The 20,478-nt window shown below is 31.0% G+C and overlaps 1 protein-coding gene across 1 annotated transcript in view; it reads right to left on the bottom strand.

The window, feature by feature from the left end:
- Positions 1-20,478, bottom strand: part of LOC145268300 (spermatogenesis-associated protein 4-like) — a 90,183-nt gene that overhangs the window by 10,921 nt on the left and 58,784 nt on the right. Inside the window, exon 4 of the mRNA XM_080123724.1 lies at positions 9,066-9,231. Within this exon, the coding sequence (XP_079979850.1) occupies positions 9,066-9,231 (166 nt within the window). The remainder of the gene's footprint in view (positions 1-9,065; positions 9,232-20,478) is intronic.

The following is a 20,478-nucleotide window of genomic DNA, read 5'->3' on the forward strand; positions in this document are numbered from 1 at the left end:
TTTTCTCTTTTTTTTTTATTTTAACACCAAACAATGACCTATTATCACTTTGATGTAAGGGGCTACGATTTCAGACTATGTCTATGCGAGACTATGTGAGGAGATGAGCAAGATCTCTGTCCACATTAGATTAAAAATTCCACAGCTTAGTACAGTCAGGCAGGCACGTGCGGAGGTGGTGGTGCTAGGAGTGCCGTTTACTCGTTTTTTTAAAAGTGCCCTTTTCAGAGGAACATATCATAAGCCTGTGCCCCACCGAGACAGTGTTCATTACTATATTCTCATAATTTTCTTCACACTTGAGCATCTGCCTTGAAAAAGTTCTCTGTATGTCAGGGGGGGGGGCAGGAAACAGGGAGGAAATTCCAAAGCCTAGCAGTCTGTAGAAAGAAATTAGTACTAGCGCACTTTTTGATCCGTGATGAAATAATAACGTTATTATTTAAAAAAAACATTCTTAACATGAGGAGGAGAGGGTGTTTTGCACCTATTCTGTACTTTAACCTTACAATTTAATAAAAACAGATATCATAAAACTTTGATAAAACTTGAAAATACTATTTGAAAAATAGCGCGGATCAATAAGTTTACTAGCACCAAGAAATTATTAGAGTAGAAGGCTTTCCAGCATCTAGGAACCTCAACAATGAAGAGGTGGGGTTGTGAAGTTTTTTGGGTTAGTCAAGAGTATGCACGTCGAAGGGAAACAAGTGCTAAGAGTTCATCAGAGGCCATTCCATTAAAGTACTTGTAAAATAGGGACAAAGATGCAACATTGCGATAATGTACTAATGGATTACTGTTTATTAAGGCCCAAAAGACTCTCGAGACAAAACCATAATGATTGGTCATGATAGTAGAAAGTGGGTTGTTATTATTATTATTATTATTATTATTAGGAGGTTGCGTTCCTGAAGAGAGTGTGTCACTTTATTTGTTCGACTGTCCAGATCACAATAAGAAAATAAAAAGTCTCCCTAGTGGGAGAGATAACCATACTGAAGTCGTTCTTCAACAGTCTCTGCATCCCAGTAACGACAAGCTGCACCGAGTTAGTATGCACTTAATACTACAGATCTCAGCATACTCTAACACATAATTATCTATCATATTAATACACTTGTTGCTACGGCCGTTATCATCCTGTATGTACCATCAAAGGTAAGTGGAATACGCCATAAAACATTTGTTTAAATAAATTGGTGTTGCTGCAAGGAAAAAAGCCTAGCCATATTCTGATTGGCTGAGAAAAATCCATGCTAGCAATCTCGCTAACCAACCAAAAACATTAAGACAAAATGGCGGTTTTATCTTTCAGTTCAAACATAATTTTTCTTTTAAAAACGTCAAATTTACAGTAAAAATATTGGGTTACAATTTTCAGGTGTGTAAAAACGTTTATTTATAAAAATTTTATTTTAAGCTTCCAATTTTTTTTTTAATTAAACAAATATATTCCTTTATACACCCTCGGATTACAAATAGACTATTTTCGATGCCTATGATTTAATTTGTTGTTGTTGTTATTATTATTATCATTATTATTATTATTATTATTGTTGTTGTTGTTGTTTTTTTTTGTTTTTTTTAATCATTAACTTCGCTTTTTATTGAAACTGGTTCTCCAAAACTTCATTCTTTCAATCATTTTCTGAACCAAAAGAAAAACCACCAAACCATTTTCACACATTTCCATTTAAAAATATTTTTCCTGAATATTTTTTATGTCTTTCATGAGAATTCCGCAGACCAAATTAAGGATGTTGGCAGGCCTAAACTGGTCTGTAGGGCGTAGTTTGGAGACCTCTGGTTTACATTGTTAAATAATGATGAAGAGATGTATATTTCCTGTTCAGCCACATGACAGTAAATGACGAATGGAACGAAGGATGAAGATAAGAGAAGTGGATCTATTAAACACGCAGTCTCATGATATGAAGGCTGTGAGTTCAATTCTTGTACAGGGCAGTACATTTTCATGTACTCTTAAATTAAACTAAAACTAGTGCAACCTGTGAAAGTTCCACAGAATGAGAAATATATTTAATCAACAAATATGTTTTGTGTAAAGCTGATATTTTTCTGGATAGGGTAAAAAAAATTATTTCTTGCGACAGAAAGACCAGTTATAGGCAGCAAATACGATTTCATTAACATTTCTATGAAAATAGTGTCAATTGTATTTTAAATATAGAACTCACCCTAATGAGATAAATTAATAATTACAAATAAATACTCAGAAAGTAATATTGTGCTACATAGTTCAATACAAATAATAAAATCACATCGTAAGAAAAAAAATCTTTCATGTACAACTTCAGTCCAGCACCTCTTGACAGACAATATTCTTTTTTCTTTTTTTTCCCCTGTTTCTTTTGAATGTTCCCTTTTTATGTAACATTTTGCTGACTTCTTTCTTTCGTGAAGAACTGCTGCATGTTGAAATTACTAAGAGTTCCTTTCTCACACCATTAAAACAATGATCATATATTATTATCATAATGATATTTGAAAACTAGGCTACATCAAAGGGAGGTCACTCTCATATTCTTGTCCAAGATTGCCAGATTGGCCTTTTTAAATTCAAATTTGGTGAATTTTGAAAGCAGTTTGTCCTTCAAAAATTGTATTTGGCCTTTTTTTCCCAAGCGTAACGTACAGACTAACAAAGTAAAGAACAAGCAGGATATCATAGAGATGTGAGCAAACAATTTTAGGAGAAGAAACTGTTGAAATAAATAGTTGATTGTTTAAATAATATCGGATGTTTTTTTTGTTTTTTTTTTGTTATCTCTATTTATCTAAAGTGAAGAGATCATGCTGGCTAAGTTGTTACTGACACAAACTGACAACCTGTGGGTGCCAAGTTCAAATCCAGCTTGTTCCACAGAAACACTTTCATCACCTTGTGTCTAACCTAAACTAATTAACCGATAGTTACAGATTTGGGAACACAGCTGTTAAGTGAGTAACAGCACCGCTGATGCTGGGAGCCGCAGCAGCAAATGCAAATGACCAAGCCAGCTGTGCAAAGTGTCACAGAAGAGATAACAGGACATATGTTGACGGAGAATCAGTGTTCGGAAAAGCATGTGCTTGAGATGTGAGAGGGAGAGGTATTCAAGATGTGTTCAGAGAAGCAGAGGTATTCAAGACATGTTTGGAGAAGTGGTGTTCGAGGCATGGGTGACAAAAAATCACACAGAGCCGGAGAAGTAGAGAATGAACTTGTTTAAATATTTAGAAAAAAAAAATTGCGTCGTTGAAAATACAAGATATAAAGGCTTATGTTGAAAAATAAAAAATTGCATTGATTTTTTTTTCTTTCTTTTGTTTCCTTACATGTTGCGTCCATTAAAATGTAATGACACCATTAAAAAAAAGTGTACAACATTACAAGTGTAAGGGTGAGTAATGTGGACTATATTTAGTTTAATTTAGTTTTATGCAAAAGAAGGCAAAGAGGAGCAAAGAAATCCCTTTCATAAGAATTCTGATAGCTGAGATATATTCCAGGATTTTCAACTTTTTACAGTGTGTTAAAGATTTTTAATGGGACACATGGATAAAAATTTTCATTTGTAAATTCAATTGATCCATCATCATTAAGGATGATTCTATGAATTTGAAGTTGTTAAAATCCTTTAAACATAAGCTTAAAATTGGAAATTTTTCTAGAATTCAACAGAATGTAATAAATTTTTTATAAAAATTATAAGGATTCCAGACATAAGGTTTAATAGAATTATATCTTGATTTCTATCTTCATAACTAGGCATAAAAGTGGTACAAGACGTTTTTTTTTTGCATGTATGTATGTATGTATGTATGTATGTATGTTTGTATGTCTGCTTAAAACTTTTGACAGGCAACAGATTTTCACAAGATCAGTGTCGTTTTGAAGCTCGACCCTTTAGACAACAAATATCGAAAAATTGGCTAAAAACATTAATTCCTTCATTCTCAACTGGACATTTTTCTACAAGGACAAGTCGTTTTTTTGCCAAAATTTTCGAAAGTCATCCCTTTTCGATTGACTAGCCTTAATTTAAACCTTCACCACTTCCGGTTTGGTGATGGACGCAATGGCAAAGACATCACATTTTTTTTTCACATTCTTTTCCTCCTTCATAGTACAGGTTCGAACCTGCCAGCCTACTACCAATTTTTTTTTTTTTTTGTGTTCAACACACACCTCCAAACACCAGTGCAACACCAGGCACCCAGACTAAACTATATATATAAAGGGAGAAATGTGTGTGTGTGTGCGTGCATGTGTGTGTGTGTGTGTGTGTGTCTGTGTGTGTGTGTGTGTGTGTGTGTTTGTATGTCTTACAAAAACTTCTGACAGACGTTGGAACATGACGAAACTGGTATCGTTTTATACCTCAATCTTTTGGATGACAAATATCGAAAAATTGTCCAGAAACATTCATTCCTTCACCCTCAACTCGGCCGTTTTGTACAAGGTGGGGACCGCTTTTTTCACCAACATTTTAGCAAGTCATTGTCACTGTTGCATTGACTACACTTAATTTCGACGTTCACAACTTCCAATTTTGCCAGGGACGCATTGGCAAACACGTCAGGGTTCTTTTCACCTTCTTTTCCTTCTTCGTGTTATGGGTTCGAGCCTGCCTGCCTGCTACTACTTTTTTTTAAACACCTCTCTTCACCCAAACTGCCTATTATTATTATTTTGATTCCTCCTTCCCGCTACTGCCATGTTTTTTTATTCCCCCCCCCCACCCCACCGGGATTCCTTACTACACCTACACACACCCAGGCAACTACCCCTGCTAGTATATAACATAAGGTGATATATTTCCGTTTATTCAAATTATTATAATGTTTTTTTTTTTAGAAGGGGACATAATTTGGGCAAAATATCTCACTTGAAAAGTCAAACATTTTATATTTGCATTAAATTTTATCGATAGTCATTTAAGACGAATTAATCAAGATTAAAGCTTTAAATTTTAGATATTTTAACCAAAATCAGCAATCAAAATCATGCAATAATCATTTTATCAATATCGCAATAAGGATTCTAGACATAAAATTTAGTATCATTATATGATGACTAAACGTCTTAGACTATTATAAACGGGAAAAAGTTATAGACTGTTGAGTTAGAATGAGTGTTCTTTACATTGTGTCCCCACGTAGCCCTACCAGCGAGCCGCCAACCCCAGACATTGTGTATGCTATGGATTTTTTGTTCATCTTCTTATCTTCCTATGGCCGTATTGTCATTTTCTCACTGGTGACTGTTGATGAGAACGCATATGGGTTCACATAAAAAATAAAATAAAACACAAGAAAAACACAAACGCTGATATTTCACATACATATCGGTTGGAATCTGGATGTGTGTAAAACTGCCCTCTACACGCTGGGGTCCACATTTATATCTAGTCGCGGCTGTCTCCATCTACTATCATACGTTCATCTCCCCATCTCCCTCAGAGAACCTCCGAGCAACCAACTGCTCTTGGACGCATCCAAAATCCAACTGTTCGCCTCGGAGTTCAGGCCTAGACTAACTAAACATATGACTGATCCCCACCCCTGTCAAGTGTCATTCCTATTGTTCCCTGTCTATTTGTCATTCGGTCACCTGGTCACTCATCACACCTTAATTTAGACCCTAATTTAGACCCTTATTTAGACCCTTATTTCTCTTTGTCTGTGTTAAAAACAAATTCCTATCCATTGTCTATTGACAAGCCCTTTTATTACTCGCTAAACCTACTTCCTTTTCTTTTCTCATTTATCCTTCGTCATCTTCAAATCCTCTCTTCAGCACTTAACGACATCAGTCAAACATAGTGTCACAACATAACTGATCGTTGAATATGATTCAATTTGTGTTCTTCTTTGCATTAAATACTAATCCCTATTAATCCCTAATTGTGCATCGAATAGATATCATAATACATATAACAAAGATCCATACAAAATTTCAGACAGATCGGCCCAGTAGTTTCCAATAAAAAGTGGAACTTGGATACAAATCCCCATTATTTCCTAACTGTGCATCAAAGGTATACAATAATACTTAGTTAGCTACACCTTAAAATGCTAAAAGTCTATACAACATTTCAGGCAGATTGGCCCAGTAGTTTCTGATGAAAGTGGAACAGAAAGAAAAATATAATATAGATTTTAATCTCCATAAAGGGACATAAAAGAGGTGCGAAACTGTTCTGCTCAGAAGAATTAATTTTATGCTTCCTTCTAGTATTAATCTATCTATCTATCTATCTATACTCCTATAAATTCGTTTTTCTTTTGTGTGCATTGATATTCATATTAAAACCCCCCTTTTCTACTTATTTAAAAAAGAAAATACAATTTTCTTATATATGGGTTGTGAAATTGCATTCATCTGCAAAAGATCTAGCTAATTTGCATATTCTTTTAAACATTCATTTTAATTAATTCCCTATTAATGTGCTCGGTTTTCTAATGGGATAATCATCTTTAGTTAACTATTACGTGTAATTATATTCATGCAGATATTCTACATGATTTATACATGCATAATATTTGCGTAAAATGCTTATAGTAAACGCAGAATTGTTTCCATATATATTTATGTATACGTATATATTTTTGTTTAACAAATTTTGCCTACCGAACTCCTCCTAGAATTTTTGGTCTACAGACATGAAACTTCATATATAAGGTATTTGAATCCATGAAAAACTTTATATTTGGGTTTTAGCCCGGAAAAATCGGTGCAAAAGTGTGAAAATTAAAAAAAATGAAATTTACCAGGTGAAGGTCGAACACCAGCATTATGAATGCATAACGTAGTAGCTATTGGTTCATGTTTTAATTTTTAGCCTCGCAGTAAACATGTTTTCATAGCCCAGTCATTGACGGCAGAGGCAAAATAAATCGTGAGCTGAATGTTTTGGTGTCGATTCTTGATGGTGATGCATGAGTTTTTTTTATACTTTTTAAATCATTATTATATATTGCATCCAATCTATCTATCTATCTATCTATCTATCTATCTATCTATCTATATATCTATATATCTATATATAAAGATGAAAATCTCTGTCTGTCTTTTCTCTATGGTAGTTAAGGAAGACTATTATACAGAAAGGCATTACTTTACATATTCACACTTTTTAATATATACATATGCACATAACTTTATGAACAGTACATAGGGCCTGAGCAAAGCCAGCCGGAACTGCTAGTATATATAAAAGTGAACGTGTCTGTGTATCTGCGTGTGTGTTTGTTTGTCTGTCTGTCTGTGTACATTTCCCTATGCAATAACTTTGTCAATTTTAAGTCTACAGACTCGAAATTTGATATACAGGGTACTGAGATTTGGGAAAATATTTGTGATCAGTTTTCGGCCAGAAATTTGGCTGTAAAAGGGTCAAAGTTCAACGATTTGACTTTTGAGAACTCTACCAAACTCCTCCGACAATTTTGGGTCTAAACACTTCAAATTTTAGATATAGGTTCCTTGGACATGGATCTAACTTAATAACTTGATTTGAGCCCAAAACAATAAATTTTAAGGGGTCATAATAGAGGTCAACGTTAAAAAAAATTGACCTCTGCGGTCTCTACCAAATTACTTAGACAATTTATGGTCTAAACATTTGAAATTTTACATAAAGGGTATTCAGAGATAGGGCAAGCTTTTTCATCGGTTTGGGTCGAAATATTTTAGTTACCAATATATAAATGTATGTATGTATGTATGTTTGCATGTCTGCCTAAAACTTTTAACAGAGGCGACGGATTTTACCAAAGATCAGTATCGTTTTAAAGTTCGATCTTTCATACGACAAATATCGACAAATTGGCTAAAAACAATGATTTCTTCACCCTCAACTAAGCACTTTTCTACAGGGGGGGGTCACTTTTTTCGCCACTATTTTTTAAAAATATCCTCTCCTTCCGATTGTCTAGCCTTAATTTAAACATAAGTCACTTCCGGTTTGGCAGTGGCAGTAACTGCAAAGACGTCAGGTTTCCCCCTCCCCCATTCTTTTTCTCCTTCGCAATATGGGTTCAAGCCTGCCCCTTCCTACTACCAATTTTTTTTTTTTTGTTCAACAAACACATCCAAACACCCGGGCAACGCCAGGCTGAAATGCTAGTATATGTATAAAAGTGAAAATGTCTCTGTGTGTGTGAACATTTCCCTACAAAATAACTCTGTCAATTTTCGGTCTAGAGACTCGAGATTTGGCATAAAGAGTATTGAGATTTGGGAAAATTTTTTAATCGGTTTTTGGCCAGAAATTTGGCTGTCAAGGGGTCAAAGTTTAACGATTTGACTTTTGAGAACTGTACATAACTCCTCCATCAATTTTGGGTCTAAACACTTGAAATTTTAGATGTAGGTTACTTGGACAAGGGTCAAACTTCTGAATTTGATTTGAGGCAAAAAAAATAAATGTCAAGGAGTCAAAATTGTGGTCAAAGTTAAAAAAAATTTGACCTCTGCGGTCTCTACAAAATTACTCAGTCAATTTCTGGTCTAAGCATTTGAGATTTTACATAAAGGGTATTCAGAGATACAGCAAGCTTTTTCATCAGTTTGGGTCGAAAATTTGAGCTTTGTGGTGTCTAGCAAACTACTTAGCCAATTTTAGGCCTAAACATTTTAAATTTATACATAATGTGTATTAAGACATGCGGCAAGCATTTTAATCAGTTTTGGGGCTAAAATTTTGCTGCCAAAAGGTCAAAGTTGAAAGAGTTGACCTTTGCAGATTCTACCAAATTCCTCCATTAATTTTAGGCCTAAAGACTTGAAATTTTAGATGCAGATAACTTGGATGAGTAAAACATTGTATTTTGATTTGAGACCAAAATAATTCATGTTAAGGGGTCAAAATTTGGGATGAAAGTTTTAAAAAATTGACCTCTGTGGTCTCTACGAAATTACTCGGCCAAATTTTGGTCTAAACATTTGAAATCTTATATAAGTGTATTCACACATAGAGTATATTATGAACAGTACATAGGGCCCGAGCAAAGCCGGGTTGAACTGCTAGTAAAAAAAAGAAAAGATACTTTACCTTTTGAGCATTTGCCAGGAGGTTTTTATTGGCGATTAACTCAGTATTAGTAAGATTGTTTTTTACAGCTTTGGATGCTGTGGATCTTGCGTGCAATGGAAGCTCAAGTTGGTAGGCAAAATCAGCCAAGTCATGATGGAATACTTGGAAAGCCGTACTTCTCCATCTAAGAACAGAGTTATTTAAAAGAAAAGAAAGAATAAATTTCCAAATAAGTGTTTACAGATGAAACAATTTTATTTAATATCCCATCAAACAATGGCAGCATTTATTGGAAATATTTATAAACTTTTGATAAATGTATTTCATGGACCCTCATCAAAGAAGAATATGGATATATATATATATATATATATATATATATATATATATATATATATAGAGAGAGAGAGAGAGAGAGAGAGAGAGAGAAAGAAAGAGAGAGAGAGAAAGAGAGAGGGGTGGAGGGAGAGAAAGGAAGAGAGAGATTATTTCATATATATATTATCTTATACATACATATATTATTATTACTTCATATATATATATATATATATATATATATATATATATATATTATGATTTTATATAAAAGAAAATAAAAGAATTTAAAACTTTAAGTTAAAATTTAGAATTAAATTTATTATTCGACAGAATACTCTAGAAACAATTTTCAAAGTCCTTATTCCACGGAGTTTTAAAGAATGCTATTCTTCTCATCATTTTCTTATCTAGCCAACGATGGAAGCGGACGTTTGTTGGTTTTCTCTCCGTTTGTTTATTTTCCTTAATTGAATATTAACTTTTTGCTTCACTGTAAATGCAGCACAATTTAGAAGATCAATGTTTTTTAATATTAAGCTGCACTGAAATAATACATCTTTCCAACGGGATCTTTTTCGTACTTTGAACTTTAAACCATTTGGGCCTAAAATTCTAGCTATTGTTTCTTTAAAGGAATTTTCTTTTGCTTCTCGGATTACCAATGAGAGAGTCATTACTCACGCTAAAATGTATTGCCGCTTTCTTTTTTGTTCTTTTCCAGCATTTTCCATTTATTTCATGTACACATATTCTTTAACTGACATGAACATTTTTTTTTTTGCAATTTATGACAAAATATCATAAATTGTTGTTTCATCTAATGCATCAACCAGCAAATTTTTAGCTTTGCTACAATTAACTGTCCTCTGATGAGGAGAATAGCAAGAGTGGCATTCTTCGAAACTCCATGGAATAAGGAGTTTTAAAATTGTTTTGTGAGTATTCTGTTGAATAATAAATTTATTTATAAATTTTAATTTACAGTTTTAAATTCTTTTCTTTTCTCTTATAACAAGCTCTACTTTCTATTGTGTCTGTATTGAGCTTTTTTATTTGGTTGGGATAAATTCATTAATATATAAATATTAATATTTATATTACACTGAAGTTTGCCTTTGATTATATCGGGTAAACATTTCATTTCCACTGTATTGATTGTTTCTATTTATTTTACGAAATCTGCAAGAATTAAAATATCATATTTAAGCATACTTTACAACCAGTCTTTGCCGGGTGTTCATGCTAGCTTAAATAAATACTTTTGCAGTTTTAACAAAAGAGCTACAATAATATCAGAGCGTCTCCATTTACACTGAACATCTACAGAATGCCAACATCAATATCTTACATATGAATGAGTCTCCTGTGGAATTTCCACAGGTCCTGCTAGTTAAATATAAATTCAGTAAAGAATGTTGTAAATTAACGAAGTCCAAATCATTACAATAAATTGGAAAAATTAAATGTAAGTATATATATATATATATATATATATATATATATATATATATATATATATATATATATATATATATATATATATATATGTGTGGGGGGTACAAGTAGGTGACTATATGAATGCATGTATGGGATAGATGTTTACAAAAAACAAATAAGTAATTAATGAAAAAATTAAAAGTAATAAACCATTAACAAAATATAATTAAAAATTTTTTGAATGTTGAGTATATTATTATTATTATTATTATTATTATTATTATTATTATTATTTTATATATACATACATGCATATATATATATATATATATATATATATATATATATATATATATATATATATACACACATATATGATAAATAAAAACATTAAGCTTTCATTCTCAACTGCAACAAATTTAACTAATACAATAATAAGCTCAAATAATAAAAAAAAACAATAATAAAATAAAGGATAACAGAAGAACTGAATCAAGTAAATTATAAATGGAGAAAAAATATAACTGTAGAATCCCTAATGAATGTCTAGAATGTAATTGCTTAATATCGGATATTGTCTACAATGTGATGTCAAGATAGGTACTAGTAAAAAGGATATACCTAGGGGCAACCGAATGTCAATTTAAGGACAGGCTCCGAAACCATGTAGCATCATTTTACATAAGACAGGATAGGGAATCCAATTGGAATGGTGATAATAATAAAAATAAGATATGTTGCGAATAAATGTGCAAAATAAGAAGAGAAACAAAACTGTGTTAGGGGATTGGCTTAGAGAACTAAATAAAAATAAATATGAATTGAAATGGTCGATAGTAGGTAAAGCTAATAAATGTAAACCAAGTAAATCTAAAAAATGTAATCGATGTACACTTGAATCGTACCACATAGTGGCATCTAATGAAGAAATTTTAAATAAAAAGTTAGAAGTGATACAAAGCTGTTTTCGCAGAAATAAATTTCTATTACCACACCTAAGACCTGACTGATAAATAAAAAATAATAAATAATATATAATAGAGGAGGGGTCCGTGTAGTAGAAAAATTTAAGTATAATGTAGAAGTAATCTAAGAAGGTTTATCAAACAAATTAATAGGATGTTAATCTAGTAAGTAGAAACTTAACGAATAATAATCTGAAAACAGAAAGTAAAATGTATATATTAATATGATAGGCAAGGTACACTTCCACACGTACATGAGACAAACACAAATAGACATTAAAAAACAACGAAGTATTGTACTTATACTGTTGAAGCATATCTTCTGTAAAAGAATTTTGGAGATAGGTCTCCATTACACAAGTATGTGTAGGTGCACTAGTACTGGAGAGAATGAGTAGCATTGACTTTTTTTTACCTTGGTAATTAGTTATTTTTTCCTTCTCTTTATACACACACCAGAATAAAATACTGAAACAAATTCAGTAACTAAGCTAGCAACAAAATAAAGATTATAGACTGTACGACCAAATAATTAAATAGATTCATAAATATATAAAATCTATATATTAATACGATAGCATGTGTATTATTTTCTGTGTCGCACTTACATCCGGGTCGTTTAATTGTTATGTACTTCCGTGTCTTGTCATGAATAATTTTACCAAGAATTCTTCATAAGTTTTGGTTTCCATTATAGCTGATGGCACTTAAGTCATGTATTTTTTATAAATAATTTTGTCAAGAATTCTTCATAAGTTTTTGTTTCGGTTTTGATTATAACTGATGACACTTAAGTCATCTATTTTTTTTACTAAATAATTTTATCAAGAATTCTTCATAAGTTTTGGTTTTGGTTTCAATTATGGCTGAAAGAGCTCATGTTATATATATATATATATATATATATATATATATATATATATATATATATATATATATATATATACTTGTTGTACCCTGCCACGCGTTGCAGTGGCTCAATTTGGTGTAATGGAAAAATTTAATAAAAAGAGAAAATGCATGTTTCTTATATTAGTACAGCAATCTACTGCAAAAAGTGAAAAAGAAGGCGAAAATGAAAAAAAAAATGGTACTCTTGCAGAATTTGATCTAGATTCTCGGAAGTTTCTGTCAATCATTCATGGTTTGGACTTGACCAACAATCAATGGATGAAGCCGAATGTAGCAAAAATGTTGAAACGCTAAATGTTTTTTTTTTGTTGTTGTTTTACAAAAATGTGAGTTGGTAATTAATATTTGGTTGATGGTGGGGGGGGGGGTTACTATACACAGATTCGAAAAAGTTGTCCAAAAACAAATAAATGAAAGCAAAGGTAAGGTAAGTTACGTTTCTACCTAATTGGATAATTGTTTAGTGTTTTATGTAATGTAAAATGTTTAATTGGCTAAAAAAACAGAAATGGTCGCGGACTCTGTTGAATACGTTAAGTTTGGGAAAGTAAGTTGAAAACTAAAAACTATACAAAACAGTGTCTGAAACTCACGGAATATATGTTACCATGACATAGGCTGGCATAATCGGTGGGTTTCTGACAGTATTTTGTATAGTTTTTTTTAGTTTTAACTCACTTTCTCTAACTTAAAGTAATCAACAGTGTCCACCACCATTTGTAGCTTTCAAATACCCCGATACACACTGTTTTTCGAGCTGACTAAACGTTACATTAAATGAAAAGGGTTTGTATTACTAAACACAGATACAAAGAAGTTGTCAAAAAATAAATATATAATAAATAAATGTTATCAAAGGCAAGAAAAGTAAATGTTCTACCTAACTGGATAAGATTTTAGTGTTTTTATGTAATGTATAATCGGTTCAAAAACATTCAATGTTTATCGGTATATCTGAAAAATACAAATGGCGGCAGACTGTATCGGACACGTTAAGTTTGGGGAAATTTGGGGAAAATGAGTTTAAACTAAAAAACTATACAAAATACTGTTAGGAACTCACTCAATATATGTTACCATGACGTAGGCTGGCATATAATCGGTGATATTTAAACTTTTGCTCGATACAGGTGACGACTTTTAAAAGTCCCTTTTAGTGATTACCTGGTTTGAGGATATTTGTACAACTAAACGGCAAATCTGCTCCAAAAAATCCGGTATTATTTTACTTTAAGGCCCGTTTCACGTTCATATATAACAAAATATTTTATTGTAGATTTCGGTATGCTAAAAACGAATCTGCAAACCGTTTCCATAGCAAAAAGAAAGTTTTCATGATATTCATGAAATTACTTTTTCGAAAAGTGGGTGATCACTTTTCAATGTAAATTTAACTTAGAATGAGCACCCACTTTCTGGCCACCTGAGAGAGGGGCATTTTTCTGTGTTTCTTGACTAAATGTTTTTTGTTTGATTTCTTTTGCATGGTAATAACCCCTGAACTCTGGGAATATTTTCCATTTCACAGCCGTAGCCTTCGTTTACGCTATGCGTGAGCATAAACGAAAGCTGTTTAATCCCCCCTCTCTCAGGTGGCTAGAAAGTGGGTGCTCATTTTAAGTTAAATTTACATGGAAAAGTGATCGCCACTTTATCGAAAAAGTAATTTCTTTATATCATAAAAACTATTTTTTTGCGACGGAAACGGTTTGCAGATTCGTTTTTAGCACACCAAAATCTACAAAAAAAAATTTGTTATTTACGAACGTGAGACGCACGGCCCTTAATGGAAAATTATATAAAAAATCCGGGGGAAAATAGTTTTCAATAAAAACAGCAAATGAATTCGATAGAAAAAAAATGGATGCTATTTTTTTTTCTTTTTTCTGTGTGTTTCTTGGCTAAAAAGTTTTTTGTTTGATTTCTTTTGCATGGTATTAACCCCTGAACTCTGGGATTATTTTCCATTTCACAGATGTAGCCTTTGTTTATGCTATGCGTGAGCATAAACGAAAACTGTTAGATATGCATTCGCGCACCAAACTGCCTTGTCAAAAAACCTTGAAGCCAATAAACACGAAAATAAATGCCCCTTCCTCAGGTGGCCAGAAAGTGGGTGCTCATTTTAAGTTAAATTTACATGGAAAAGTGATCACCCACTTTTCGAAAAAAAAATTTCTTGATCATGAAAACTATTTTGGTACTCCTTGGGCGTTGAATTCCATGGCGACCCACAGAATTATTTAATGGTCGTTCCCTTAGAAAAGAAAAAAATACCAAATTATTAAACATTTCTCCAGCATGTTAGTGAAATTTATAATACTTTAAAAAAAAAAAAAGTTTTGAAAAAAAACAAAAAAACTCACCTTTCATAAAAACAATTTAAAAAAAAAACACCCACAAACTGACTTTTAACTAAATAAGTAAAAAAAAAAATTTTTTTAACTCAAAACTTTATTTTCATATTTCTGACTTACAAATGCGGTAGAGGCTCATATTATTTTTACTTTCTATGGTTTTGATATACCGCGTTTTTATTGCTTACAAAATGGGTGACTGATTTATCAGAACGTTGTAACTAAAAAGTGAGCACTACTTTCAAATGTCAAAATAATGATTTCTTTTTAATTTTTTTTTTTAATAATCTGTTTAATTAGTGTCCAATCAATAATAATCCAGTGAAAAAAAAAATTCCAAAAACCTATAAGTATAGAAATTAAGCATGTTAACTCTTTTCATAAATAATTAAAAAAAAAAGTAACTAAACCATTTATTGATAATTTGTCACGTGTACAAACATTTATTTATTTACGTAGGCTTAACTTTTTTCATGAATAAGAAAAGTTTTACTCTTTAAGAATAATAAAAGGAAAAAGTTACTGAACATTTATAAAAGGAAAAAATAATTTCTCACGTACTTACTTCTTTTCATGAAGGCCAGAGGAATAGTTGGCCGAAAAGTCGTGAAACAACAACTAATAAAGATGAGAATAATAGTCCGCAATAAATAAAAATAATGCTAATGCAGAGAGCGATCCACGCTATTTTTTAAATCATATTTCCACGTTTAATTAAAGTTTTACGATATGTTTTTTTTTATTCAATTGTAAGGTTAAAGTACAGAATAGGTACAAAACCTCCTCCCCTCGCCATGTTAAGAATGACTTTTTAAATAATAACATTATTTCAGCACGGATCACTCTCTGCATGAGTATCATAAAAATTAATAAAAATAATACTTATATCAATAAGTGAAAGGCTAATTTCTACCGGAAATAAAATGGCGATAATCTCGCAATTACGAAAAATATTTTTTATTTAATTTAATATTTTTATAATTCGCAATGTTAAATTATTTTAATAACATGCAAACATTCCTTGACTTTAAAAATAGAATTTCTGAAAATTTCAATTGAATTGGTAACATAGAAATATGGTTTTATTCGCTTATAACGAACCAAGAATTACATTTATATATATATATATATATATATATATATCTATATCTATATCTATATTTTCATAAAGTAATAGGGTTCGTGTGTTTCTGTCTGTGTGTACAGCTCTCCATCATCAACGAAATATAAAGGAGGTAAGAGGGTAGATCTCTCCTGGTAGAGAAACATTAGAACCCATTTTAGGATGTTTCTGTTATAGGAGACATAAGAATCTTTGCCTAATTTCTTTATATACTATTCTACAAACCACCCCCATATCGAATGACTTATGCTCATTTGCATATCACATTATATTAAATCTCTTTAACTAATTACCTCGACCTTCTTACATATTGGAAATATTCTAATCATTTCAACTGTACTATTTACAAAATCTATTTAACATTTAATCTATCTATCTATATATCACATTATATTAAATCTCTTTAACTAATTACCTCGACCTATATATATATATATATATATATATATATATATATATATATAAAAACAGAGATGTGTGTGTGCCACAGACGATTTCTGATTGGTTAATCCAATAATCACATCTCCTAAAAAACAATCGTTTCTACGCTCTTACCTTTACCATAAAATATTATGGCTTTATTTATTGTCCATCTTGGAAGGGTTTAATTTTTTAATAACTTGTTATTTACAAATTAAAAAAATACGAAACTATTATACGAAACTAAACTACACGAAACGCGCACACACGCACACACACACACACGTTCACTACCGTCACGTTGTTATGGCAACCAAACCCGCTTACTTACATAAACAGTAAACACACACAGTAAATGTGATTTTCTTCATTTTCTCATTTCACTCCTGGTCTTAAATTCATTTCGGGTTTGTATTACTGTATACATAGATTCGAATAAGTTGCCAAAAAAACAAATATATAACAAATAAATGTTATCAAAGGCAAGATAAATTACTTTTTTACCAAACTGGATATATTTTTCGTGTTTTTATTCAATTTAACATGTTTATTCAGCTCGAAAAGCATACAGTGTTTACCGATGTATTGGAAAATTCAAGATGGCGGCCGATTCTCTCTTTAACACGGTAAGTTTGGAAAAAGGTGTAATAAATAAAAAACCGGTTAAAATACTGTTAAAAACTCGCTCAATATATGTTACCGTGACATAGGTTGACATATATTCGGCGGGTTTTTAATAGTATTTTGTATAGTTTTTTATTTATAACACCTTTTCCCAAACTTACGGTGTTAAAGAATGTGTGAGACGCCATCTTGAATTTTCCAACACATCGGTAAACACTGTATTCTTTTCGAGCTGAATAAACATGTTAAATTGAATAAAAACACGAAAAATATATCCAGTTTTTATCGGTTTTTTACCTTCTCTGCAGAAGTACAAAAAAACAACAAAAAAAACAAAAAACGGAAGGTACTTTTACAGAATGTTAAACTAACCCTAACCGATGTTTTATGTTTAGTTTAGGAAAAGTCAGAAGAAACAAAAGTCATTATTGAATGAAATATACGTATTTAGTTGAAGTATTGTTTATGTCAATTCTTTCGAAGAAATTTAGCAAGAATACCTGTAAACCAGGAAATCGGTAAAATGTGATCATGGATGAATACTTGTCTATTATAATTTCTACCCTTGACAAATACTTAGCCATAACAAAAGAGATTTATTGTTCAGATTGTTTTTGAGATTGATTTCTAAAAAGATATTTTATAAATAAAATCGACTTTAAAATTAAAGACTTAAATTACAATAATTGAATTTAAACATTCTTATTTCAATATTTGGCACATAACACCTGCAAAAATGATCACAATGTCAGGATTTCATTTTATTTCAGAATCGATGGCAAATTGTGTAGATTGATATCTCATTATATTAAATACTAATATTTAACATTAGTTTATCGTTTAAGCCGATAAAAAGCCCTTTTTTTTCGAGTCATAAAAGGATTTGGAGTTTCCTAATCAACCTTTCGGGTGCAGTTGCACGCTCTCAAAATAACTAAAGTGTTGGCTTTAAAAAATTTGGTTCATTAAAACTAAACAGGTTTAGTTTTAATAAAAAAAAAAAAATTTTTTTAAATCGCTTTGGTATTTAGATATGTCGTATGGTTATCCCTAATCGCTGAATAAAACCGCTAACGAGTTGAATGATTACGACATAAAATTAAACTCGGGTTCCTGAAACGGAAACTTCGTTTGTTTTTGTTTTTTTCTTATCAATATATTTACATTGTTATTTTGTTTTCATTTTCAATCATTCGAACAGTTTTCTTTTTCAAGTAATCCAAGTTACTTAATTCCCACTGTTTACTATGCTAAAATCACAATGACTAATGTATACCTAACCCTTATCCTTGAGTGGCCTCTGGGCCTTGATAAGTGGTGACACCCATGTAAAAAAAAAAAATCACTCGAACAGTTTTCTTTTTATAATGTACAGTTTTAAAAGTTTAAAAACTATATAGTTTTTACTTCAGGAAAATTAATGGGTCAGTTTTTACGATGTGCCCTGTTAAAATACTGTTAAAAACTCGCTCAATATATGTTACCGTGACATAGGTTGACATATATTCGGCGGGGTTTTAATAGTATTTTGTATAGTTTTTTTTATTTATAACACCTTTTCCCAAACTTACGGTGTTAAAGAGGGTGTGAGACGCCATCTTGAATTTTCCAACACATCGGTAAACACTGTATGTTTTTCGAGCTGAATAAATATATTACATTGAATAAAAACACAAAAAATATATCCAGTAAGGTAGAAAAGTAACTTATCTTGCCTTTGATAACATTTATTTATATATTTGTTTTTGACTATTTTTTCGAATCTATGTGTACAGTAATACAAACCCACGATATGAATACTCACGTTGTTATATATATATATATATATATATATATATATATATATATATATATATATATATATATATATATATATATATATATATATATAAATGAGGTTATAGCAGTTAAAAAACATTTTTAAAACACACAAACACCTTTTTCAAAGTGATCAGAAATCGTATAAAAGTAAAAAGGGTAAATTTTTACTTACTTTCCAACTTAATCACCTTTAACGTGACTTTTACAGTTTTTTTTAAAATGTAATTCATTTACCGATACAAAAGAAATGATAAGTAAATAAATCCATAAATAAATATTATAAATGGTTTATTTTAATACTTGCCAGAATGCGGAGGAAAATGAATGAAGGGGGAGGGGAATAAAATAAAAACATTTTGGAAACAGAGTAAGTTTGAAAGAATTGCTTTGCACAGAAAGAAATTAATGAAAAAATAAAATTAAATTTCTTTTCTTTCTTGATTTTTTTTTAGTTTTTTATGAAAAAGGAAGTCAAAATTAAGACTATAAAAAACAATTTTTATTAAGAGCGAACCTCAGTCGTCAGGTCTGTAAAAAAAGACGTGGAATAATAAATGTTTTCTAATACAAATTGTTTTTACTTATGTGTTCATTTGTCTCTTTGAAGTTCGTTTGTTTAATATATCGGTTTGCAATATAATTTTGTCATTCTGTCAGACTAAAATTTTAAATCTATATATCTATAAAAGTGAAAGTGTGTGTGTGTATGTGTGTCTGTGTACATTTCCCTACGAAATAACTCTGTCAATTTTTAGTCTACAGACTCGAAATTTGATATACAGGGTACTGAGATTTGGAAAAATCTATGTGATCGGTTTTTAGCCAGAAATTTGGCGATTAAGGGGTAAAAGTTCAACGATTTGAGCTTTGAGAACTCTACCAAACTTCTCCGACAATTTTGGGTCTACACACTTGAAATTTTAGATATAGCTTCCGTGGACATGGATCTAACTTAATAACTTGATTTGAGCCCAAAACAATAAATTTTCAGGGGTCATAATAGGGGTCAAAGTTTAAAAAATTACCCCCTTTTTTTTGCTCAGCATACACCTCCAAACACCCGGGCAACGCCGGGCACCCATGCTAGTATATATATATATATATATATATATATATATATATATATATATATATATATATATATATATATATATAAAATAAAAATTACAATTAAATTTACCAAAATGATCCAAGATGGTAAAATTAAAGTATATTATAAATATTAAAGAATTAATATTTATAAAATTATCTCAGCCAGATATATATTCCTTTTTGTGAATTATTCCATGGATTTCTGCCTTTGGATTATTATGGACAACTTCTTCTAAATATGGGATTTCCTGGGATTTTACTTGTACAAATGGAAATTCTTTTAACTTTCTTGAAGATTTACATTTGGATTTTATCATCACTGGATTTTTTATTTTCCACCAGACTATCCATTCATGTGT

Source organism: Euprymna scolopes, chromosome 43, assembly GCF_053919585.1.
Source record: "Euprymna scolopes isolate OS-2025 chromosome 43, ASM5391958v1, whole genome shotgun sequence".
NCBI classification, from domain to species: domain Eukaryota; kingdom Metazoa; phylum Mollusca; class Cephalopoda; order Sepiida; family Sepiolidae; genus Euprymna; species Euprymna scolopes.